General features: G+C 34.3%; 2 protein-coding genes across 4 annotated transcripts; one reads left to right on the top strand and one right to left on the bottom strand.

Annotated features, from left to right (window-relative positions):
• On the top strand, window positions 1–27,126 carry LOC139861794 (phosphopantetheine adenylyltransferase-like). 3 transcript variants are annotated; one of them, XM_071850299.1, is made up of 8 exons: window positions 1–75; window positions 343–491; window positions 627–698; window positions 781–840; window positions 1,006–1,100; window positions 1,187–1,256; window positions 1,348–1,458; window positions 26,977–27,126. In XM_071850299.1, exons 2-7 carry the CDS (start codon window positions 360–362, stop codon window positions 1,444–1,446), a joined length of 528 nt encoding a protein of 175 aa, XP_071706400.1. In that variant the 5' UTR covers window positions 1–75; window positions 343–359; the 3' UTR covers window positions 1,447–1,458; window positions 26,977–27,126. The 3 variants fall into 3 exon arrangements, with proteins under 3 accessions (XP_071706400.1, XP_071706401.1, XP_071706399.1); XM_071850300.1 differs by lacking the exon at window positions 26,977–27,126 and adding an exon at window positions 4,191–4,510 and having other exon boundaries at window positions 343–447; window positions 637–698; XM_071850298.1 differs by lacking the exon at window positions 26,977–27,126 and adding an exon at window positions 4,191–4,510.
• Window positions 2,010–4,323, bottom strand: LOC139862890 (laccase-11-like). Its single transcript, XM_071851520.1, has 5 exons — window positions 4,119–4,323; window positions 3,846–3,993; window positions 3,512–3,756; window positions 3,258–3,386; window positions 2,010–3,179 (listed from the first exon to the last, which is right to left on the bottom strand). Exons 1-5 carry the CDS (start codon window positions 4,267–4,269, stop codon window positions 2,125–2,127), a joined length of 1,728 nt encoding a protein of 575 aa, XP_071707621.1. The 5' UTR covers window positions 4,270–4,323; the 3' UTR covers window positions 2,010–2,124.
• Window positions 27,127–27,643: the final 517 nt, after the last annotated feature.

The raw sequence follows: 27,643 nt of genomic DNA, 5'->3' as shown, positions 1-27,643 counted from the left end.
CTTTATTGGTCAATTTTAATTTAATGTTTCAGAATTGAAACTTTACAGTGCAATCCAATCGCTTATGTAGCAAAGGTATGATTCAATTTCTTTTGCAAACTCAATTTCTTATTTACTTTGCTCAATTAATTGTTATGATTATATACTGCTACATCGATCCTACTAAAGCTTTGTAGAAAACCTACTCCGATTCGATCGCCATTATAACTGATTGCCATTAGTTTTTAGCTCCAAGTAGCAACAGATGTTATAACTGATTGCACATATCATGATTTAATTAATTAATTAATTTCTATATGATAGTATTATCATCATGAGAATACGAAATTGAATATTTTACAGATTAGATTGAAGATATAATGACAATCAAGGACTCAAATTCCAAACTTATAGCTAGTTCACCAATCAATTCTCCACCGAATTCATACGGTGCTGTTGTTTTAGGAGGTACATTTGATCGATTACACGATGGTCACCGTCTTTTTCTTAAGGTTTGTTTACGCATGCGTTATCTGTTTCACATCTAAAACCTAAAAAAGAAAAAAAGAAAAAAAATGAAAATGCTTAAGGAAGCATTTGTGTTATACTTATGTGAAATGTAAAGAGGCTAAGCATCTTTATTTAAGGTAGCTGCAGAGTTGGCTAGGGATCGAGTTGTAGTTGGTATTCTTGATGGCCCTATGCTCTCCAAGAAACAGGTTCGATGTTTTGGCCTTTTAATCTTTCGTACCAATACATAACGAAGTGATAAGTATAACTTTTATTTATATTCTCTTGCAGTTTGCTCACCTTATAACGCCTATTGAACTAAGAAAGAAAATAGTTGAAGATTACATTAAGGTGCTATGCTCTTTCTTGTTGAATATTGTTTATGTTTTTTACTTGTGCAACCATTCTTTTATGTTGAATTAGGATTAAGAATGGTGGGGTATACTCTAGTTCAATGCATGCATCAGTAGTTTCTTTCTTATAACGCCTTGAATTTGTTTGTTATTGATATTTCAGTCTATCAAGCCTAACCTGGTAGTAGAAGTTGAACATATAACAGATCCTTATGGTCCTTCAATCGTTGATAAGCATCTGGATGCCATTGTTGTCAGGTTAGATAATTCACCTAGTTTTTTATTGCACATTTTATGATCAAATTGGTAGGAGTACGAATGCTAATGCTGCGTCTTTCTTTCAGCCAAGAGACACTATCTGGTGGATTATTGGTAAACGAGAAGAGAGCTGAGAGGGGCCTATCACAATTAAAGGTCCGTATATATAATATTTTCTGCAGTTGTTTTAATATTTTGCAGATAATGTCTGAATTCCTGTATTTATGGGTTAATTTGCAAATTGCAGGTTGAAGTTGTAGATCTTGTGTCTGATGAATGTAGCGGACAAAAACTGAGTTCTTCTACATTGAGGAAGCGCGAGGCTCACGTTGCTGGAAAACTATAGATAGGTTAACAGGTATGTGTTTGTCACATACTGCAATAAAATTTTATTTGCAGGCAACATAGAAACCAATGCTAGTATACTTACAAGCACTGTTTTTAGCCGAGTCGGCCGACGCATACGTTTGGGGACTAGCCCGTTCCTAGTCGCCCAAAAACACCTCAAAGTCGGTAAATGCTAAAAAGTCAGGTCATTTTTTGTCAAAGTCGGGTTGTTTCGGCCTGAGTCGGTCAATGTCCAAGTTTTAGTTATTTAAAAATTAGATTTTGTGTCATATATATACGTTTGAAATATCTATATTATATGTTTGATATATATATATATAATATATATATATATATATATATATATATATATATATATATATATATATATATATACATGTGTGTGTGTGTGTGTGTGTGTGTGTGTTTTATTTCTTTTTGCTAAACGTCAATGTTGGTCCCGAGTCGTCCCCGACTTGACTGACTCGTTCCTCCAAGGTCCCGACCGACTTGCGACTTTTACAACCTTGCTTACAAGATTTCGTAAAAAGATAATTAAAATGTATACATGTACCCATTATATAACAATTACATCTGTAAATTTCATGTTGAGAAATTACAATCAATATAATAAAATAATCAAACCCTTCAAATTTACACTTATTTCCGAGAGAAGTCACGTGTCTGGTACGCATAGTTAGCATGGTGGAAGATCCTTGGGTGGAGGGCGGACAGCCTGATCTTTCCCGGGTCCATCTTCCACCACAAATGCCGTCTTTAAACCCCATCCAGTATGTAACTCCAAATGACAATGAAAAAACCAAACACCTGGATTGTCGGCTCTAAACCGAATGGCGGACCAACCGCCAGTTGGAACACCTACCGTGTTTCTTTCTGGAGGGTCCACCAAGTTATACTTGGCTGGATCCTTAGCTGGATCAAAGTTCCCGACGCCCGTTCCAACCACAAAGAAATTGTATCCGTGAAGATGGAACGGGTGGGACTCAACGCTCAGTAGATTAGTGTCCTGAACTACTAGTTCAACGGTTGAATTAAACGCGATTTTGCTCAATCGAGTTCCATGCGAAGTAAAAAGATTTGCGGTTAAGGGTGCACCCGTGTAGTTAAAAGCTTTCGGTGGCTTATCGGGAAAATCGAGACTAAACACTCCTTTCATGTTCGAGTAGTGTGCTTGTAGAAGCCCGGTTTGCGGCATCACAAACGTGATGTTGTTTAAAGAAGCCGAGAGTCTGGTTCCGTTTAAACATGTCGGGCATACACTCTTTCCTAACCCAACGGTAAAAAACAAGTTTCGGTCAACTTTCAATGGGACATTTGCTGGAAAGTTAGGCGTATTGAGGCTCCGAAGCTTTTTGTTGTAGCTTAACGCGAATGTGGTGTCGTTTGATGATGGTAAATTTGGTAGTGATGGAATAATGGTATTGGGAATGCCTTTGTACTGGAAGATTGCAGTGGCGGTTTTGTTGTCGATGGGAATCGGGACGTCCTGGAACGGGCGGACTGCCATGAAGTACCGTCCCGGGGCCTGGTTGGCATAAACTAAAACGTTTGTGGTTTGACCGGGTGCGATTAGTATAGCTGAGGTGGTAAATGGTTTGGTGTAAACAGCGTCGATTTCTACAACTGTCATGTTGTGTCCTGCAACCGCAAAGAAAAGCTCATCGTTGAGTGCAGCGTTAACGATTCTTAGAAGGTACTTCTTCCCTTGCTCTACTTCCATCGCAAATGTATCTGAAAAAACGCGAAAACAACGTTCAAAACCTGCACGTAAACGAATTTACCATGACACAATTTAGCGATGTTTCTTACGTTTTTCGGAGCACGGAAAGAGTGGGCCCGGTTTGCCATTAATAGTATGCGCGTCGGACATGTTAGGAGGTAAACCCATCGCGTTCCCCTGTTTAACAATCGCTTCCACGTCACCATGCCACCATTCGCCTTAATCATATACATTTCCCATTAAATATAAAGTATTAGTATTGACAAAAAGAAAAAAGAAAAAAAGAAAAAAAAAAAAAAAAAAAAAAAAAAAAAAAAAAAAACTGGAGGGATGCGTGTTTTACCAAACACCAGGACTTGTTCATTATCGGGTTTTGGGAACGGAAATGGAGTTCCTTGTTGAGGTAAAATGACAATAGCACCATAAACCGTAGCTCGCAGCCAAAGAATGTGTGCGTGCCACCACAATGTTCCTCGTTGTCCCGTAACGTTGAAGTCATAAACGTAGCTGTTTCCGGTTTTGATAGGGCACTGTGTTATGTATGCGGGCCCATCTGCCCATCCGTTAGCGTATTGTTTCAATCCGTGCCTAACATGACCGACAGCATACAAGTTAACATGACTGGTAGTTTGGTATCAACTGCATTATTGTCTTATGATCTGAATCGTGAAACATACCAGTGAATCGACATGTTATATTGTGCATGATTTGTTACGTTGATGATAACTCTATCGCCTTCTCTAGCGTAAATAGTGGGTCCCGGAAACCCCCCGTTTACAGTCACGATGGGTTTTGCGTGACACAGCCGGCTCACATTATTCACTTGTACCTGTTGATAATAAAAAGCCGGTTTAGCCTGTATTCTTATTGGCTAATGATATATCCACCAAAACTGTGTATTAATTAGTTGTACGGTACAACTTATTAATGAACATTTTTGATGGATGTATCAATTTGGTCAAATGTGCTAATGTAGTTAAATGGGAAAGAACTCGCATTGAATTGATACTTCTTGATCGCAGCTTCCGTTTGAAGAGAGACCAATGACACAAATATAAAACCGAAAAGGAGCATGAAGATCGAACCACAACGATGCGCCATTTTTCGGTTGCTGGACCGAAAGTTGTGTGTATAGTTGTGAAAGAATAGGTAAAAATGAAGGTGAATGGAAGTACATTGAAACGTGTATTTATATGTGTGTGAATACAGGTATTAGGTGAAGGAGAAGTAAGTTATATCTAAATGTATACTTGGAAGTTAAATATGTGCAGATGATGGTTTGAATTGAAGATTTGGAAACGTTATTAAAATATTAATTTTGTATGTGCAAAGTTTATGTAACCTGCAAAGAGGTACACAAGGCCAACTCAACTCCCTTTTCCTGTTTTAGATATTGTTTGGTAAATACTGTGTTTCATACGAGACATTGTTCAGGCCTATTATGCAATCATAATTTACCCTTTTAATAATAATAATATATATATATATATATATATATATATATATATATATATATATATATATATATATATATATATATATATATATATATATATATATATATATATATATAGTGGTAGGATCAAGAGGGGAAGTAACCAATCGGGGGGAAGCGAGGGGAAGCAAAAACTTTTTTTTTTTCGTTTTTTGAAAAAACTTTGTTAACGAACATTATAGATGAGATGAAAATATGAACATTTAGTAGAGACACTTTGTGATAAATGTTTTTATTTTGGCGGGAAAACGCTCGAAGAAGTAATATACAACAATTATCGTGTTTTTCGAGCGTATGTTGAGGTTTTAGCTATTGATGTTTAGATATTAGGGTTTAGATATTAGGGTTTATAGGGTTTAGATATTAGGGTTTAGGGTTTAGATTTAGGGTTTAGATTTAGGATTTAGATTGAGTTTTTAACACGAACGGTTTAGAGTTTAGGGTTTAGGGTTTAGGGTTTGGTGTTTTGGGTTTATGGAACGGTTTAGATATTAGGGTTTATATAATGTTCTTCACGAACAATATGAACATTTAGAAGAGACACTTCGTGATGAATGTTATTATTTAGGCGGGAAAACGATCGACAAAAATAACATTCAAGATAATATTGTTCGTGAAGAATATGAACGTTTTTTTTCTTCATGTTTTGTGAAGTAAAATTTAGCCCGATTTAGAGTTTAGGGTTTAGGGTTTAGGGTTTAGGGTTTGGGGTTTAGGGTTTATTCCATAAACCCAAAACACCAAACCCTAAACCTTAAACTCTAAACCCTAAACCCTAAACTCTAAACCGTTCGTGTTAAAAACTCAATCTAAATCCTAAATCTAAACCCTAAACCCTAAATTTCTAAACCCTAATATCTAAACCCTATAAACCCTAATATCTAAACCCCAATAGCTAAAACCTCAAAATACGCTCGAAAAACACGATAATTGTTATATATTACTTCTTCGAGCGTTTTCCCGCCAAAATAAAAACATTTATCACAAAGTGTCTCTACTAAATGTTCATATTTTCATCTCATCTATAATGTTCGTGAACAAAGTTTTTTCAAAAAACGAAAAAAAAAAGTTTTTGCTTCCACCCGAATGGTTACTTCCCTCTTGATCCTACCACTATATATATATATATATATATATATATATATATATATATATATATATATATATATATATAGGGGCAGGATCAATGGGGAAGTAACCAATCAGGGGAAGCAAAATTTTTTATTTTTTTTGTTTTTTTTGGAATTTTTTTTTCAGGCATTAAGATCACATGAAAATATGAACATTTAGAAAAGACACTTCGTGATGAATGTTATTATTTATGCGGGTAAACGATCGACAAAAATAACATTCAAGATAATATTGTTCGTGAAGAATGTTAAAGTTTTTTTTCCCCATGTTTTGTGAAGTAAAATTTAGCCCGATTTAGAGTTTAGGGTTTAGGGTTTAGGGTTTGGTGTTTTGAGTTTATTCCATAAACCCAAAACACCAAACCCTAAACCGTTCGTGTTAAAAACTCAATCTAAATCCTAAATCTAAACCCTAAATCTAAACGCTAAATTCTAAATTTCTAAACCCTAATATCTAAACTCTAATATCTAAACCATAATATCTAAAACCTCAACATACGCTTGAAAAACACAATAATTGTTATATATGAGTTTAAAAGCGTTTTCCCGTCAAAATAAAAACATTTATCACAAAGTGTCTTTATTAAATGTTCATATTTTCATCCAATCTATAATGTTCGTGAACAAAGTTTTTTCAAAAAACGAAAAGAAAAAAAAGATTTTGCTTCCCCCCGCTTCCCCCGATTGGTTACTTCCCTCTTGATCCTACCAATATATATATATATATATATATATATATATATATATATATATATATATATATATATATATATATATATATATATATATATATATATATATATATATATGTGTGTGTGTGTGTGTGTGTGTGTGTGTGTGTTATCAAAACTAGACGAATTTATTAGTACTAGTTGAATGACCCGTGAAATCACGGGTTTGCTTAAACGAAATAATTTAATGACATGTTTTGGGTATTAAGTGAATGTAAATGCTAAAGTCATTTATTTTAATGACCCGTTTGACTAAGAAACTTATCGTTGTTTTTACAAATATATAGAGACATGTATTTTCGCATACATATGTAACGCAATTAAATTCGTAAAAAGAATCCATATTTGAATATTAATAATATATAAATTATAATAATAATTATAACTATTATAATAAAAGTAAATAATAATAATAAAGTTTGCTCAAAGTTGAGTATTTATATTTTTAATAATAATACTAATTATTAGTAATAATAAATGCCTTTTAAATATTTTTAGAAAATTAATATACAATTATTATATAAAAGTTGTACAATATGCTTTAAAATTTGAGTGTTCTGTAGAAGATTTTACAATTTAGGAGAGATTAGTATTTCCTTTTATAAAAGATCTCGTATTATTTTTTTATTAAATTAATATAAAATTATGACATCATCATTATAAAAATTAAAGGGTAATTAACTTAATAATGACATCATTATTTTAGAGCTTTATATGACTATATAGATTAATAACTCACAAATAGAGTAGCACTATAATATGATATATTAATTATGACTTCCCATTAATAAATATGTAAAAAAATTTCATGATAACATTTTTATATGTATTTTTTATTTAACTTTATAGATTTCATTAATATTTAATTTTTATAAATGTACCATACTATTATGGTATGTTAAATTTTACAAATTTACACAAGTAATTTTACAAATTTGTAAAATTTGTAAACCAAACTTAAAAAACCTATACTCCTTTTCAATCCTAATTAGACATGCATATATCAAACAAGTCATGTGTTATCAAGTTCTACTCAAATCTCATAGACAAGAACTCTTGAGTTTCCTAAAGTAATTATCTTGGGTACGATTATGACACTTACACACTTGTCTTTATCCTTAACTAATTAGCACTAAGGTGGATTAAGCACAATATGTTAAGCAACAATAATGGTATGGAAATAATCAACAATAATCAACTTGCATTAAATAAAACTTGATCAATTCACAATATTCATAACACAAAAGACTTAAGCATTACAATATTGAATGAAATATACATATACTAATTGATCATGAAAGGAATAAAGTAAAGGAGACTAGCCACGAATGTTGGTGATGATGAACATGATGATTTGATGAAGAATCTTGGATAACTTGGCTTGAATCCTTGAACTTGGAATGATTGTGATATTGATTGTGGTGTTTTTACCTCTCAAAACTGATAGGAATGCTCCTCATTCGTGGTTTAGGGTTTGGTATTTATAGATGTCATGTATCTTGTTCTTAAAGCAAAAATCCCACCAAAATCGGCCTAAAAAATTATTTAGAAATTTGCCGAGCCGCAATTTCCACCCAGTGGCCGCAAATTGCGGGCGGACCGCAAAAACGGGCCGCAAAAAGGCGCCCAAACTGATGTTGACAGTTTTTCGATCACCAGCCAACCGCAATTTGCGCCTGGCCACTGCAAATTGTGGCTGGACCCCTTTTTTTCTCGTTTAAACCCCGTTCTTCGTGTACTTGACTCGAATCGTTACTTATTGCAAAAACCTTATGAACTAGCATTTTAAAAATCAAATATAGGCGCAAACTTCAACCCTTAACAACAATATTGATCGACATTTATGTGACAACCCGGAAAATTTTGACTAAATTTAAACTTAACTTTTATATGATTCTGACAATTCACGAACCATTATTTGTAAATAATTATGTATTAATTGTTATATTAATATTATTATTATTATTTATCATCGTTCACAAGTATTATTACTCTCAATATTATTATTATTATTATTATTATTATCATTAATATTATTAGTATTATCACTTTTACTAAAAGTGATAAGATTATTATAAATATCATTATTATTAAACTTGATATTAATTATTATTATTATCATTTATATTATTATGATTAATATGATTATTAATATCATTAACATAATTTATATTATTATTATTATTATTATTATTATTATTATTATTATTATTATTATTATTATTATTATTAGTATTATTAGTATTATTAGTATTATCATTACTAATATTATTATTATTATTGTTATACTTATTATTATTATTATTAATATTTTCATTCATATTATTTTTATTATCTCTATTATTATTATCATTATTATTACTTTTATTATTATTAATAATATTATCAAATTATTATTATTAATATATTTAGTTATTAATATATTTAATAATATATATAAAAAATAATAAAAATATAAAAGTCAAAAATAAGGTACTGATCTGTTTATATTTTTTTTATTATCACGATTTGTTTTTTTTATTTATTAAATCCATCATGATCCAATTTTATATTTACCATTTGATTAATTTTTTTATTATTTTTGTTCCTCCCTAATTTGAATTCTGTAGACTTTATTGCTATAAGACTCGATCAAGTCCAGTGTAATCAAGGCATTCGATTTCCCATCATCATTATCAAAAGAATTCCTTTTAAACCTCTGTCTATATAATTTAAACAGAAAATTTGTTTAAAAAAAAACAGAAGCAAATACTCTGTACGCGTTTTATTTTTCCAAAAGCTCCAATTCTAATCATTCTTCAAAATCTAATAATGTAGTTGTCTTAGGAATCCCTTGATCAAACTATCTGCAAAGTTTCAGTTCTTAATTCTTTCAATCGAGTACGCATTTTCGAGTCAAAGGTTATTTCAAAAAAAAGTCAAACTCTTCGTTCTTCGCAAAATTTGAATTCGTTTTGATGATTCATGTTAAATTGATGATTCCAATAGGTTATAGGAGTAATTTGAAACATAATTCTTGTTGAAACCTTTATCTAAAACGTCCTAAAATTCGATTTTTATGTTTGAGTTTATATATATTTTTTTCTTTTTCGAGTAAGCTATATCTTTTCTTTTATTTTTATTTTTTGTTGTTGTTTTGCATTTGTTAATTTAAAACTTCAATTAAACGTATCACTTTCAATACTAAATTAAATGATATATAAGAATATGATTTGATTGGAGGTTCTGTCGATTTAATTTTTGGTGATGAAGAAGATGAATACGCGTGTTAATATAATAGAAATTAAAAGGAGTATTATTCAGGAAAACAGAAATAGACGGATGGTAATGGGTGTTTACGGGTGAGCGAGAGGTCGCGGGTTCGAGCCCCGTCTTGGGCAATTTTTTTAGAAAAAGCTTTCTAAAGTATTTTTCCATTTCTATATTATTATTATTATTATTATTATTATTATTATTATTATTATTATTATTATTATTATTAATCCAATTAGTAGTATTATCATTATTATTATTACTAGTTTTATCATTAAGTATTGTTATTATTATTACTAGTAGTATTAAAGTATTATTATCGAAATTATTATTTTCATTATTATTATTATTAAACTTACCATTTTTATTAAAAACTACTATTATTATTAAAAGTAATATTTCTATTAAAATTATCATTTCATTAATAGTATTAATCACTTTTATTTTAAGTATTACTATTAATGTCATTACTATTATCATTATTAATATAAGTATTATTATTATTATTATTATTATTATTATTATTTAGAAAATAATACAAATTATCATTTTTATTAGTATTAGTATCATTTTATATTTATAAATATTATTATTAATGTTATCATTATTATTATTACTAATATGACTATCTTTATCAGTATTATTTGTAGTGACCCGAACTTTTCCATGTTTATATATATTAATTGAGATTGATATTTACATGATTAAATGTTTCCAACATGTTAAGCAATCAAACTTGTTAAGACTTGATTAATTGAAATATGTTTCATATAGACAATTGACCACCCAAGTTGACCGGTGATTCACGAACGTTAAAACTTGTAAAAACTATACGATGACATATATATGGTTATATATATAGTTAACATGTTTTTATTATAAGTATGTATCTCATTAGGTATTTTAACAATGAGTTATATACATAAAAATGAGACTATTAATTTAAGAAACTCGAAAACGATATATATAACGATTATCGTTATAACAACGTCTTACTAGGTACATATGAATCATATTAAGATATTGATACACTTGGTTAATTATGTTAAATGATAAGTAAATATATTATTAAGTGTATTAACAATGAAATACATATGTAAAAATAAGACTACTAACTTAATGATTTCGAAACGAGACATATATGTAACGATTATCGTTGTAACGACATTTAACTATATATACATCATACTAAGATATATTATATATCATAATATCATGATAATATAATAATTTAACATCTCATTTGTTATAATAAACAATGGGTTAACAACATTCAACAAGATCGTTAACCTAAAGGTTTCAAAACAACATTTACATGTAACGACTAACGATGACTTAACGACTCAGTTAAAATGTATATACATGTAGTATTTTAATATGTATTCATACACTTTTGAAAGACTTCAAGACACTTATCAAAATACTTCTACTTAACAAAAATGCTTACAATTACATCCTCGTTCAGTTTCATCAACAATTCTACTCGTATGCACCCGTATTCGTACTCGTACAATACACAGCTTTTAGATGTATGTACTATTGGTATATACACTCCAATGATCAGCTCTTAGCAGCCCATGTGAGTCACCTAACACATGTGGGAACCATCATTTTGCAACTAGCATGAAATATCTCATAAAATTACAAAAATATGAGTAATCATTCATGACTTATTTACATGAAAACAAAATTACATATCCTTTATATCTAATCCATACACCAACGACCAAAAACACCTACAAACACTTTCATTCTTCAATTTTCTTCATCTAATTGATCTCTCTCAAGTTCTATCTTCAAGTTCTAAGTGTTCTTCATATATTTTACAAGTTCTAGTTACATAAAATCAAGAATACTTTCAAGTTTGCTAGCTCACTTCCAATCTTGTAAGGTGATCATCCAACCTCAAGAAATCTTTATTTCTTACAGTAGGCTATCATTCTAATACAAGGTAATAATCATATTCAAACTTTGGTTCAATTTCTATAACTATAACAATCTTATTTCAAGTGATGATCTTACTTGAACTTGTTTTCGTGTCATGATTCTGCTTCAAGAACTTCGAGCCATCCAAGGATCCGTTGAAGCTAGATCCATTTTTCTCTTTTTCAGTAGGTTTATCCAAGAAACTTAAGGTAGTAATGATGTTCATAACATCATTCGATTCATACATATAAAGCTATCTTATTCGAAGGTTTAAACTTGTAATCACTAGAACATAGTTGATATTGCTCAATAACATCATATATATATCTATCGCAATATCACCAAAAACGCTCTAGAATCGAAGATGATGAAGGTGTTCTACAAGCTATAGGCCAAGATGTACAAATTCGTATCGGAAGAATGATTTACAAAGAATTTTGATGATTTATGACATTGGTTGATCCCGATACGAGTTAGGGTCAAGATAGCACTCTAAAATGATAAAACAAGGCTTCCGATATGTTAGGATTCGTCCAAATGAAGTAATATTGAAAAGAAAACGTAACAGTCAAAATTGGCACGACAGGACGCCGTCCTGGAAGGTGGGACGACGTCCTGCCCTTTGTTCTGGGACGCCGTCTAGGTTTGTCGGGACGCCGTCTAGCTCTGTTTAGTGGGACGCCGTCCTGAATTTTGGGACGACGTCCCGTAGTAGGTGTAGCCGAATTTTTTTACTTTTTACCTACTCTCTCCACTTTAAAACTTCAGTTTTTGAGGGACTGTTTGATCAGAATACGAACCAGAGAGTTTAGAGGCGATTTTCAGGAGCAAATTGGAGAACTCCAACCTCTTTGAAGAGGCTCAACATCAAAGCATCATCCATCAAAACTTTCTTCATCCAAGAACTCTTGTTCTTGTAGGTTATTTACTTGTTCTCAGCAATGATTTCAGTTAATAAATTGATTGTATTGTTGTCTGTTACCATGATTGTTGGCTAGTTTCTATAATGTTTGTCTAGATTAATAACCAAGGTATTGGATGTAATCTTATTGATTGAATGTATTATGCGTGATAGATTGAAGCTTGAATTAAGAACCATGCTTATTGTTGTTAAAATCATTTGTATCTAGTTAATTGATATGTTGTTGATAAAGAGAACTCTTGTTGATGTATCATATTGATTTACAATCAACTTGTCTTAGATTGATTGTTTGCTAAACCGGACCAAGGGGGTAAACTAGATTAAAACGGTTAAACAAAATAGGAATGAATTGTGTAGAGCGAACGCAAAGACAATTGTTATTCAAGTCTTTGATCTTGTTGATCAACTAGTCACAAACGAAAAGGTCTAAGTAATAGGGAACCCTCGCTTAGTAATTCTAGTTTGAGTACTTGCTAAAGAGAACTCTTGGCGAGTCGATTTAGGTGATTAGCATGCTTATAGTTATTTGATTACAAATACAAGAACCATAGTGAAAAGGGAACCCTTGATCTTGTTATTGTATTTGCGTGTTTATCCGAGAGAACTCTTAGTGAACCTATTAGATAACTACACACATAATTATTCAATCAGGACTTAATATCTAAAAATACATCCAATACCGAGGGTAAAATATCTAGATAAACATTTCATCTCTTTGATTTAATTCAAAACTATCTTACTTGCTTTATTTGCATTTATTCTCATTTCATAAACTTAAAAGACAAAAATATTGTTTTTACATTTAACCTTCTTTGATTTGGCTAAATCGTTAAATAGCCACCAAAACATAAAACTTGTACTTTTAACTTTCATTCACTTAGTTAATCATAATATAGTTTCTAATTCTAGTTTGACTGATATAACTGTCCTTGGAACGATACATGGAACTAAACCAGTTACTATACTACTACACGATCGGGTACACTGCCCGTTAGTGTGTAGCAATCTCTAAAACCGGTATTTTCCATACGATAATTCATATACCACTTTTCGCACATCAAGTTTTTGGCGCCGCTGTCGGGGACAGTTTTGTGTCAAAATAGAATTATTAACTGATTTGTGATTAAGTAGTTTCTTAATTATTTTAAATTTTTAATAATCTTTGATTTTTAAACTTATAGAATCGGTATGTTTAATAATTTTTGTTAGTTGTGTGATTGACAGTTTATAGGTCGCATATGCCACATACCCGAAGTTCAGAATCTCCATTACTTACACCGTTTACAGAACCTGATAGAAAGCTTGGTAGGATTTCAAAAGAAGTACTTGAAATTTTTGAATCTTCATCAAAGCAAGAAACCTTTGATTCAGAATCAAGTACGACCAAGCCTCGATATTCAGACTTTGGTAAACCCGTTCAACCCCCAAATTTTGAAATGGAAGGAGAAAGACCGTTGGTACCACGACAATCAATGGCAGCAAAGATGAAAGCAACCCGGACCGGACAAGGTAGTGCTATTACTCCACCTACTGGTGAGGTAACTTTTGAAATAAAAGGACCTATTCTTCAAATGATTAATAACAGGTGTCAATTTGGTGGTGGTCCGAATGAAGATGCAAACGAACATATTCGTCTCTTTCAAGAGATATGTCTTCTATTTAAACTTAAACCAGAAACTGACCAGGCCATATTATTAAGACTTTTCCCTTGGACACTCCAAGGGGAAGCACGAAGTTGGTTAGATTCATTGGCCGAGGCTACGATAGAAACGTGGGATGGTATGTTGGAAAAATTTCTTAAGAAATATTTTCCAGCATCCAAGTCCGCGAGACTCCAACACGAAATTACCCAATTCTGTCAAAAGCCGATGGAAACCCTGTACGAAGCATGGAATCGATTTTCCAAAATGCTAAGAGGTTGTCCAAACCATGGTTTGGATACCTTTCAAAAGGTCCAAATCTTTTACAAAGGTTGTGATGTAGCAACCCGAATTTCAATTGACCAAGCGGCCGGTGGTTCTCTTATGGACAAAACCGAGCAAGAGGCTTATGAGATAATCGAGAAACTAGCCGATTATTCTCACGAGTGGCATCAAGAACGCCCAATTACTCGAAATGCTCAAGTCCAAAGCGCCGGTGCTTATGATGACTTAAGCTCCCTAGGTGTAAAAATAGATGGTGTTGTTCGAAACATGGACAAAATCACCAAGGAAATCCATAGTATGAAAGTAGGTTGTGAATACTGTGGAGGTCTCCACTTAGGAAAAGATTGTGATGCCGGGTTAACCATGGCTCAAAAAGAAGAAGTGGCTTTCATAAGCCAAAGAAATAATAACCAGTTTCAGGGAAGAGCCCAATTTAACCGGAACTTTAACAACCCCTACAACCCTCTAGGTCAAACTTCCAATTTTCAACAAGGGTCAGGTAGTGGGTTCCAACAACAAACTCCGGGTTTTTACCAAAAACCCCAACATGAAGAGAAAAAGTCAAATTTAGAGAGTATGTTGGAAAAGTTAATTACATCACAAACTCAGCTTGTCACAAATATAAACCAAACCAACGAGAAAAACGAACATCAATTTAGAAACCAACAAGCATCAATTCAAAATTTAGAAAAACAAATGAGTGGTTTAGCCAATTTACTGAGCGAGAGGAAACCAGGTAGTTTACCGGGCGATACCAGTAAAAACCCACGAAATGAGCACGCAAATGTTATCACCACACGGAGTGGTCTAGCATACGATGCTCCAAAAATGCCCGAAAATTCTGATTTCAGGGTTCCATTGAACCAAAATGATGAACCGGTTAAGGAGCCGGAAAAAGTGGTTGAAAAGGAAGAACGGGAAAAACCCGTAGTGAAACCATATCAACCACCGCTCCCATACCCAAGAAAACAACAACAAGAGAGGCTAGAGGCCGAAAGGTCAAAATTCCTAGATATGTTTAAACAAATTAACATAAACATGCCTTTCATTGATGTAATCTTAGGTATGCCCAAGTATGCTAAGTTTTTAAAAGACTTACTTACTAATCGGAAGAAAATGGAGGAACTTTCATCCGTCACCATGAATGCAAATTGTTCAGCAATTTTGATGAACAAAATACCGAAAAAGTTAGCTGATCCTGGAAGTTTTACCATACCATGTCTCCTGGGAGATTTGGAATGCATTAAAGCATTAGCGGATTTAGGGACTAGCATAAATTTAATGCCTTATTCATTATATGTTAAGCTAAACCCCGGGGAACTGAAACCAACTCGAATGGCAATCCAACTAGCAGACCGCTCTGTTAAATTCCCTCGTGGAATTTTAGAGAATATGTTAGTAAAAGTCGGTACCCTAGTATTTCCGGCTGATTTTGTAATTCTAGACATGGAGGAGGACACACGTGTGCCTCTTATATTAGGTCGACCTTTCCTCAATACCGCTAGAGCTATGATAGATGTTCATGGGCAGAAATTGACCCTTAGTATTGAGGATATGAAGGTTACCTTTTCCGTTGACAATGCCTTGCAATACCCCGAGTCTACTGATGATCAATGTTATTATTTGCAAACCGTAGACACGTATTCGGAGTTATTGCAGGAATTTCCAGAATTGCACGGTACAGGAGAATGCATTTTTGCGGAAGGTGATGATGAAGCAATGGTGGAAGAAGTGGAGATGTTGACCACTTTGATGGCTAACGGGTATGAGCCAAATGATGAAGAGTACAGAAAGTTGGATTTAGGGAATGAATACCGATGTAAAACATCGATTGAAGAACCTCCCGTTTTGGAACTAAAGCCACTTCCAAGTCACTTGGAATATGCTTACCTACAAGAAGGTTCTACTCTCCCGGTGATCATTTCATCCGAACTCTCTGTAAGTGAGAAATCTAAGCTTGTTTCCATGTTAAAAGCCCATAAAACGGCTCTAGCATGGAAAATTCATGACATCAAGGGTATAAGTCCCTCTTATTGTACACATAAGATATTAATGGAAGATAACTATAAGCCGTGTGTACAAAGACAAAGGCGACTCAACCCCAATATGCAAGAAGTTGTTAAGAAGGAGATTGTAAAACTCCTAGATGCGGGTCTTATTTATCCAATTTCGGATAGTCCTTGGGTGAGTCCGGTCCAATGCGTGCCCAAAAAGGGTGGCATGACCGTTGTCACAAATGAAGACGACCAATTAATTTCTACCAGGACTATCACGGGTTGGAGGGTATGCATTGATTACAGGAAATTAAATGATGCTACCCGAAAAGACCATTTTCCCCTTCCTTACATTGATCAAATGTTGGAAAGATTAGCGGGAAAGAATTTTTATTGTTTTCTTGACGGTTTCTCGGGATATTTCCAAATCCCTATAGCACCCGAGGACCAAGAGAAAACGACCTTTACATGTCCTTATGGTACTTTCTCCTATCGGCGTATGCCTTTTGGCTTATGCAATGCTCCTGCTACCTTTCAAAGGTGTATGGTAGCTATTTTTCATGACATGATTGAAGACTTTATGGAAGTATTCATGGATGACTTCTCAGTCTTCGGTGATTCTTTTGACTCATGTCTTAAAAATCTTGAGCTTATGTTGATTAGGTGTGAAGAATCAAATCTTGTACTAAACTGGGAAAAATGCCATTTTATGGTAAAAGAGGGAATTGTATTGGGTCATAAAATTTCTTGTGCAGGTCTTGAGGTGGATCGGGCTAAAGTGGAAGTAATAGCCAAATTACCACCACCAACGAATGTGAAAGGTGTTAGAAGTTTTCTGGGGCACGCCGGTTTTTACCGGCGGTTCATTAAAGATTTTTCCAAAATTGCAACTCCCATGAACAAACTTCTTGAGAAGGACGCTCCATTTGTCTTTACGGACGAGTGTCTTACCGCCTTTAATCTTCTTAAAGCAAAGCTCACGCAGTCACCGATTCTCATATCGCCGAATTGGTCAATACCATTCGAACTTATGTGTGACACCAGTGACTTTGCTATTGGTGCCGTCTTGGGGCAAAGAATAGAAAAACATTTCAAGCCCATTTACTATGCTAGTAAGACACTGCAAGGAGCCCAACTTAATTACACTACCACCGAGAAGGAACTCCTTGCAATCGTCTTTTCGTTTGACAAATTCCGATCCTATTTAGTGCTAGCAAAGACGGTTGTCTACACAGACCACTCGGCATTAAAGTACTTGCTTTCTAAGCAAGATGCTAAACCCCGTTTAATACGTTGGGTCTTGCTTTTGCAAGAATTCGACATCGATATAAAAGATAAAAAGGGTGCCGAAAACCTAGCTGCCGATCACCTTTCTCGACTTGAGAACCCGAATCTTGGGGTTATACATGAGACCGTTATCCAAGATAATTTTCCTGATGAAAATCTCATGAGAGTTGAGAAAATTAATGATCCATGGTTTGTAGACATTGCCAACTATCTTGCGGGTGGATTCCTAGAAACCGGTATGTCACACCATAAAAGAAAGAAATTCTTTAGTGACTTAAAATACTATTTTTGGGAACACCCATATCTCTTTAAACAGTGTCCCGATGGGATAATCCGTCGGTGTGTTTCGGGGAAGGAATGCACCAAAATTCTGCTTGACTGTCACCTTGGTCCAACAGGTGGGCACTTTGGTCCCCAAATCACGGGGAAGAAAGTTTACGAGGCCGGTTTCTATTGGCCTACCATATTCAAAGATGCCTACGCTGTCTGTAAAGCTTGTGACGCGTGCCAACGGGCCGGTCAAATAACTAAACGGGATGAAATACCTCAACAAAGCATCCAAGTATGCGAGGTGTTCGATGTTTGGGGAATTGACTTTATGGGCCCCTTTCCAAAATCTCATTCTTACCTCTACATACTTGTCGCCATAGATTATGTTTCTAAATGGGCGGAGGCAAAACCTCTACCAAAAAATGATGGCCGAGTAGTGGTAAACTTTTTGATGGAACTTTTCTCTAGGTTCGGCACACCAAAAGCTCTTATAAGTGACCGGGGCACCCACTTTTGCAATAAGCAATTAGAAAAGGTGTTGAAAAGATATGGAGTAATCCATAAAATTTTGACATCTTATCATCCCCAAACGAGTGGGCAAGTAGAAAACACCAACCGGTCATTAAAACGCATACTTGAAAAGACCGTTGGTGCCAATCCAAAAGAGTGGTCAACCAAGTTAAACGATGCATTGTGGGCCTTTCGCACGGCCTACAAAACACCGATTGGAACAACTCCTTTCCGTATGATATACGGAAAAGCATGCCATCTCCCGTTGGAGATTGAACATAAAGCACATTGGGCGCTAAGGGCATGCAATTTGGATTACCAAGAAGCGGGTCGGTTACGTTTGACCCAACTAAATGAATTAGACGAGTTGAGGCTTGAAGTCTATGACAACTCTCTAATTTACAAGAAAAAAACCAAACAATGGCACGACAAAAGATTGAAACGTCCAAAGGAATTCATGGAAGGCGATCGTGTCCTTGTTTATAATTCCCGTTTCAAGTTATCACCCGGAAAGCTTAAGTCCCGATGGACGGGACCGTTTGTTGTTAGAAAGGTGTACCCTTATGGTACAGTCGAAATGGAGAACGGGAAGGGTGATATTTTTAAAGTGAATGGCCACCGGGTCAAACACTATGTTGATGGTCCCCTAGAAATTGAGGATGAGGTTAGCCTCAACTTCAAGAAAAACGCCTAAATCTAAATGGGGACGAGTTTGGTGAACGACTCGTGAAAAAAAAAAAAAAAACTGGTTCACAATTGTAATTAGGTTTGTATTGTGTGCACGATAAATTTTAGTTTGGTACAAAATGATTAACGTATGACCTCTAAACACGCGCGACTCAGAAAATCTGATCAGTGAGTTTTAGTGTAACAGGACGCCGTCCTAAATGTCAAGACGCCGTCCCGTTTCTTTATCCTAGACGCCGTCTAGATATCCAGGACGACGTCCTGACCCCCTGACTCAGAAAAATTAGACGTTTTAAAACACCTACCCACTCATTTCTTATCCACAAAACACACTCTTCTCTATTTTTCTCTGCCCTAACCCGAACCACTCTCCAAAAATCCTAATTTCTACTTCAATTTCGCGTTTCCTTCTTCAAATTCAAGCTTCAAATCATGAACTTTTGGGTATGGATACTTTTTTTTTTTTACACTTTTCTTTATCAATTACTTGAATTGTATGTTTATATCTATCAATTGGTTAAAGATAAGTGTGGGGTGTTTGATTTGCATGATTATTGTTAAGATTAACATGCCTTAGATGTTTAAATTGCCCTTATGTGTTTATTTTACAAAGATTACATGCTTTTAAGGGTTTTGTTCATGATTCTAGGGTTTGTAGAAATTAAATCCGAATTTAGGGTGTTTAACTTATGAAGTTGAGTTTATGTATGATGTTTATGATTCTTGTGAAGTATATGATTGTGTTGGTGATGTTGATGTCAACTTGGCCGGGTCGTTTTTGAATGTTAGTAAATTTCTAAGCATATTGTTGAATTGTAATGAATTTATGAAATGTGTATGCTTGTTTTTCATTTGTAAGGGCCTGTTGAATCAAATTAAGGGAATGGAATGCCTTAATGTATGATGTTATAATGGTCATTTGAGCTAAAAATTGTGAAAATTGTATTATGATTTGTGATGAATATGATTAGAATGCAAAGTTAAATGTTATGACCTATGACACAACATACTTGAATCTTTGAGTCCTAAGTTTGTGCTACTTTGTGAAGTTATGATTTTTATTTTTAAAGGTGTCTTAACAAATTCATGTTGACTTTGGTTGATTTTGGTTTGAAATGGTGAACATGCACTTTTGTGTAAATGAATCCTGATACTTTTGAACTAGGAATTGAATGATTAAGTTCTCCTGCTACTCGGTTATGTTTTAGCTAACATTAACACAACGGTTTCTACGTTCTTTTGGTTTGGTGTATAATGTTTTGCAGGGACAACCAAGCAGAGGAGGACCGGCAAATAGAGGAAGGACAGCAGGTTTGGCTCCTCCACGACAACCACCACCACCACAACAACAACATCATTCATCATCGTCTTCCGGAGAAGAAGAGGAGGAGGATCTAAATGATCCTCGAGTTTGGTTAACACGGGTTCAGAACGACGAAGACTACACCGAAACGTTTGAGAGAATAAACCGCAGGCCGATTAATGCCACTTGGTATTTTTTCTGGGGGCCATTGGAAGAAGCGGGCATGCGCCGACATGTTACTAATTTACTAGCCATCCCGTACAATAGAGTAGTCGCCCACGCTTGGGAACATGTTTTTAGCATCAATGAACCAATCTATCCGGTGCTGCTTAAAGAATTTTACTCTACCATGCGGTTTAACAATGTCAGCGATTATTTATCGAATGAGTTTCTACAGTTTCGTCTCGGGGGCCAAGATAGGGGTATAAGCAGTTTACAGCTTTGTAGAGTTCTGGGAATTTTTGAGGAATTCACCGATAATCAGTTAGGTGAATATTTGCGGGCTTCTGATTACGTTGGCCGGCATGTTTTTGATGACACCTCTTATTGGCGCAGAATTTGTAAGCCAAATATTGCGCCTGCACATTTTAGATCAAGCAAGCACAGGTACAACGAAATCACAGCCCGGGATGATAAGCTGCTTCATCGACTCATCGCATGCATGTTTAATGCGAGGATTGAGGGTAATGAGAAGGTGAAAACATTAGATTTGTGGATTATGGATCAAATCAAGCGGGGTTCCTATACCGACATTCCTGGGCTAATCGGTAATTATTTCCTTGCCATTGCGACTGAGACACGGCTACAGAAGCCACTTCTGGGAGGCCACTACATCACCCGAATTGCCCGACATTTTAACATTGATTTCAGTAGATTACAGGAGTACACGAGCGTAATGAAACCATTAAAAAAGGTTTTTTATATTAATGTTGAAATCATTATGAAAGATAGAAATGGGCATTTGGTGCCTTTTGTGGCAGTTGGTGCAGGTGACGCAAGTGGCAGTGGTGTTCAGCAAGAGCAGCAACAGGAAGAGGAGGCAGAAATGGAGGCACAGACTAATGTGGGTGAACAGGTTCCGTGGCATCCGTCCCAATCAAGTTGGGACAGTTTGGTTGGTAGTGTTAATAACATGAGGTTGAGCCCGAACGAACAAAGGATGCACAACGATCGAATGTGGGATAGTCAGCAGCGAATGGAGCAACGACAGATTGCTCAAGTGCACGATCAGGGATGGATAAGTTATGGTATTGATTGGAATAACCTTAACTCAGAGTTGTTTTATTCCAACCCCGAGCAGTACTATGGGACGACACGTCTGACACCCCAATATTACACGGATCCTCAAAACCCACCTCCGCCTCACCCGATTTATGATAATACCGCTGCGTTGCAGGATGCTCGGAACAGATTTGAGCAGCAATATCCACAGGGACGCCCGTACAGAGATGGTTCGGGTAATTATTTTTGGCGTTTGATAACTAGGCCTGCGTGCCTTTGATCATTTTGTACTTTGTTTTGAGACAATTTAATTTGTGCGGTGTGATTTTAGACAATATTTTGGTTTGTAATAATTTACTAATGGTGTGGTTTGATAAACGGTTGTGGTTGTAAAAACACCGTTATTTTTATTATGATTTGTGTGGTTTGTTAATTTGTGCAGCATGATTGAACTTCAAAGACTGGCATTAAGTTCAGCGACATTTGATATTATGATATGTGTATGATGATAATCGCGGAATGGACGATGCTCTTATGCTGGCCGTAAGTTCAGCGGCATCCGTCTACATATTCCACGATTTACAGGTTAAAAATTGAAAATTTCTACAATCACCCTATCACTTTGCCCTCTAAATTTAATCCTTTTTGTGATTTCATGCAATGAGGGCCTTGCATGATCTCAAGTGTGGGGTGGGGAATAGAAATTTATCGGGAACTCGTTTCACAAAAATTAAGGCGTTTATTATAAAATTTTAAAATTTTCATGTAAGCCTTAAAAACGATTAAAAGCCCAAAAACCACGTTATACACATTATGGTCTTAAAATCTAGAAAATAAATGTTGGTTTACATTTTAAATTATTAATAGTCTTTGAAGTTGCACTATCATTCAATTATTTGAATGAAAATCCTACTAGTTTAGTAAGCTAACTTGTAGGTCACTTGTACCAAAACGAGTGTAAACCGTGAGAGAGCGGTGATTGTATAGCGTGGTCGGAAACCGGATCTCGCGCCAGATCGAAAACCTTAAGGACGATCCTCATTGTTTCTCCTAACAAGGACAATGTTGCGTCCGACCACCTATTATAACCAATAGGATGTATCTGTTCCATCCTCAAGGAAGTAAAGTCTTCCGAATGACACACTTACTGATTCAATTCAGAAGATGTAGTCCAGACCAGTTGTAGGGTGACAAAAACTCTTGAAAAGTCATTACTAACATCGACTGGAAATCTACCAGGCCTCAACGTCAAACAGGGAAACTGGTAGTCAAGGTTTGTCTCAATGAGGGGGATTAACTAGTAAAACGGGGGGGCACCATGTATACACAAAATGTTAGTGATTTATCAGATCCCCGGAAGGATAACCTCCAGAAAGGTAATATATCAACTTTTAAGCCTGATGAACTTCAATCTTTATGATTGACTTAACGGATTAGATGATTACCTCATGATTATCGATGATATCCGGACGTAATGTGTATCCTCCTAAGCACATTATTTTCTACCGACATCTCGCGATGTTAGGTACCGTGGGAGGGATTGGCTTGACCAATAGCGGGAAACCCGCACTCATTTTTCAAAATTCAGAAAATCCGATAAAATCGGAAAACGTGTCTAGTATTAAAAACTAGCATGATATTTTCAAAACCATAAAACGTTTTCATCAAGGTCCTGATTTCCCTAGGATCAAATTTTTCGGATACTTGGCTCTAATCTCCCAAAAATGTGTGTGTGTGTTTCCATCGTGTATATAGCGTGCGTGTGATTTCAATAAAAGTGTACTGTACTTAAAGCGTGTGTTTCATATAGTGTGAGTTGTGTTTCATATCAACGTGTGTGTTTCGTGTGCTTCGAATGATTCATGTAATGTTTGTAATATATATTGTGTGATTGTATTTGATAATTGTTCCACTTTGTAAAGAAAGAATTGCTTGAGGACAAGCAAGGTTTAAGTGTGGGGTGTTTTGATATTGCTCAATAACATCATATATATCTATCGCAATATCACCAAAAACGCTCTAGAATCGAAGATGATGAAGGTGTTCTACAAGCTATAGGCCAAGATGTACAAATTCGTATCGGAAGAATGATTTACAAAGAATTTTGATGATTTATGACATTGGTTGATCCCGATACGAGTTAGGGTCAAGATAGCACTCTAAAATGATAAAACAAGGCTTCCGATATGTTAGGATTCGTCCAAATGAAGTAATATTGAAAAGAAAACGTAACAGTCAAAATTGGCACGACAGGACGCAGTCCTGGAAGGTGGGACGACGTCCTGCCCTTTGTTCTGGGACGCCGTCTAGGTTTGTCGGGACGCCGTCTAGCTCTGTTTAGTGGGACGCCGTCCTGAATTTTGGGACGACGTCCCGTAGTAGGTGTAGCCGACTTTTTGGCTTTTTACCTACTCTCTCCACTTTAAAACTTCAGTTTTTGAGGGACTGTTTGATCAGAATACGAACCAGAGAGTTTAGAGGCGATTTTCAGGAGCAAATTGGAGAACTCCAACCTCTTTGAAGAGGCTCAACATCAAGGCATCATCCATCAAAACCTTCTTCATCCAAGAACTCTTGTTCTTGTAGGTTATTTACTTGTTCTCAGCAATGATTTCAGTTAATAAATTGATTGTATTGTTGTCTGTTACCATGATTGTTGGCTAGTTTCTATAATGTTTGTCTAGATTAATAACCAAGGTATTGGATGTAATCTTATTGATTGAATGTATTATGCGTGATAGATTGAAGCTTGAATTAAGAACCATGCTTATTGTTGTTAAAATCATTTGTATCTAGTTAATTGATATGTTGTTGATAAAGAGAACTCTTGTTGATGTATCATATTGATTTACAATCAACTTGTCTTAGATTGATTGTTTGCTAAACCGGACCAAGGGGGTAAACTAGATTAAAACGGTTAAACAAAATAGGAATGAATTGTGTAGAGCGAACGCAAAGACAATTGTTATTCAAGTCTTTGATCTTGTTGATCAACTAGTCACAAACGAAAAGGTCTAAGTAATAGGGAACCCTCGCTTAGTAATTCTAGTTTGAGTACTTGCTAAAGAGAACTCTTGGCGAGTCGATTTAGGTGATTAGCATGCTTATAGTTATTTGATTACAAATACAAGAACCATAGTGAAAAGGGAACCCTTGATCTTGTTATTGTATTTGCGTGTTTATCCGAGAGAACTCTTAGTGAACCTATTAGATAACTACACACATAATTATTCAATCAGGACTTAATATCTAAAAATACATCCAATACCGAGGGTAAAATATCTAGATAAACATTTCATCTCTTTGATTTAATTCAAAACTATCTTACTTGCTTTATTTGCATTTATTCTCATTTCATAAACTTAAAAGACAAAAATATTGTTTTTACATTTAACCTTCTTTGATTTGGCTAAATCGTTAAATAGCCACCAAAACATAAAACTTGTACTTTTAACTTTCATTCACTTAGTTAATCATAATATAGTTTCTAATTCTAGTTTGACTGATATAACTGTCCTTGGAATGATACATGGAACTAAACCAGTTACTATACTACTACACGATCGGGTACACTGCCCGTTAGTGTGTAGCAATCTCTAAAACCGGTATTTTCCATACGATAATTCATATACCACTTTTCGCACATCAATAGTTTAGTTAATTCTAAACTTGTTCGCAAACAAAAGTTAATCCTTCTAACTTGACTTTTAAAATCAACTAAACACATGTTCTATATCTATATGATATGCTAACTTAATGATTTAAAACCTGGAAACACGAAAAAACACCGTAAAACCGGATTTACGCCGTCGTAGTAACACCGCGGGCTGTTTTGGGTTAGTTAATTAAAAACTATGATAAACTTTGATTTAAAAGTTGTTATTCTGAGAAAATGAATTTTTATGAACATGAAACTATATCCAAAAATTTTGGTTAAACTCAAAGTGGAAGTATGTTTTCTAAAATGGTCATCTAGACGTCGTTCTTTCGACTGAAATGACTACCTTTACAAAAATGACTTGTAACTTATTTTTCCGACTATAAACCTATACTTTTTCTGTTTAGATTCATAAAATAGAGTTCAATATGAAACCATAGCAATTTGATTCACTCAAAACGGATTTAAAATGAAGAAGTTATGGGTAAAACAAGATTGGATAATTTTTCTCATTTTAGCTACGTGAAAATTGGTAACAAATCTATTCCAACCATAACTTAATCAACTTGTATTGTATATTATGTAATCTTGAGATACCATAGACACGTATACAATGTTTCGACCTATCATGTCGACACATCTATATATATTTCGGAACAACCATAGACACTCTATATGTGAATGTTGGAGTTAGCTATACAGGGTTGAGGTTGATTCCAAAATATATATAGTTTGAGTTGTGATCAATACTGAGATACGTATACACTGGGTCGTGGATTGATTCAAGATAATAGTTATCGATTTATTTCTGTACATCTAACTGTGGACAACTAGTTGTAGGTTACTAACGAGGACAGCTGACTTAATAAACTTAAAACATCAAAATATATTAAAAGTGTTGTAAATATATTTTGAACATACTTTGATATATATGTATATATTGTTATAGGTTCGTGAATCAACCAGTGGCCAAGTCTTACTTCCCGACGAAGTAAAAATCTGTGAAAGTGAGTTATAGTCCCACTTTTAAAATCTAATATTTTTGGGATGAGAATACATGCAGGTTTTATAAATGATTTACAAAATAGACACAAGTACGTGAAACTACATTCTATGGTTGAATTATCGAAATCGAATATGCCCCTTTTTATTAAGTCTGGTAATCTAAGAATTAGGGAACAGACACCCTAATTGACGCGAATCCTAAAGATAGATCTATTGGGCTTAACAAACCCCATCCAAAGTACCGGATGCTTTAGTACTTCGAAATTTATATCATATCCGAAGGGTGTCCCGGAATGATGGGGATATTCTTATATATGCATCTTGTTAATGTCGGTTACCAGGTGTTCACCATATGAATGATTTTTATCTCTATGTATGGGATGTGTATTGAAATATGAAATCTTGTGGTCTATTATTATGATTTGATATATATAGGTTAAACCTATAACTCACCAACATTTTTGTTGACGTTTTAAGCATGTTTATTCTCAGGTGATTATTAAGACTTCCGCTGTCGCATACTTAAATAAGGACGAGATTTGGAGTCCATGCTTGTATGATATTGTGTAAAAACTGCATTCAAGAAACTTATTTTGTTGTAACATATTTGTATTGTAAACTATTATGTAATGGTCGTGTGTAAACAGGATATTTTAGATTATCATTATTTGATAATCTACGTAAAGCTTTTTAAACCTTTATTGATGAAATAAAGGTTATGGTTTGTTTTAAAATGAATGCAGTCTTTAAAAAACGTCTCATATAGAGGTCAAAACCTCGCAACGAAATCAATTAATATGGAACGTTTTTAATCAATAAGAACGGGACATTTCATTATTATTATTAAAAAGTATTATTATCATTTTTACAAAAATTATCGTTTTTACTATTATTAAAACTATCATCTTTACTTTATAATTATTAGTAAATCTATCAATTGTATTAAAATTACTATTATTACCATTATTATTATAATTATTAGTAAATCATTATTATCGAAACTATTATTTTTACAAATAAATATTTTGTACATTGAATACACTTATTTCATATACTCCAATTATATTTCATATAATTATATAACAAACATATTAATATTTTTATATAAATATTTATATATAACAAATTAGGTATTTTTAATATAATACCAATCAAATAT

Source organism: Rutidosis leptorrhynchoides, chromosome 8 (assembly GCF_046630445.1).
Source record: "Rutidosis leptorrhynchoides isolate AG116_Rl617_1_P2 chromosome 8, CSIRO_AGI_Rlap_v1, whole genome shotgun sequence".
Lineage (NCBI taxonomy): Eukaryota > Viridiplantae > Streptophyta > Magnoliopsida > Asterales > Asteraceae > Rutidosis > Rutidosis leptorrhynchoides.
Note: the sequence above shows the minus strand (reverse complement) of the source record. Positions and strands in the feature narration are given on the sequence as shown.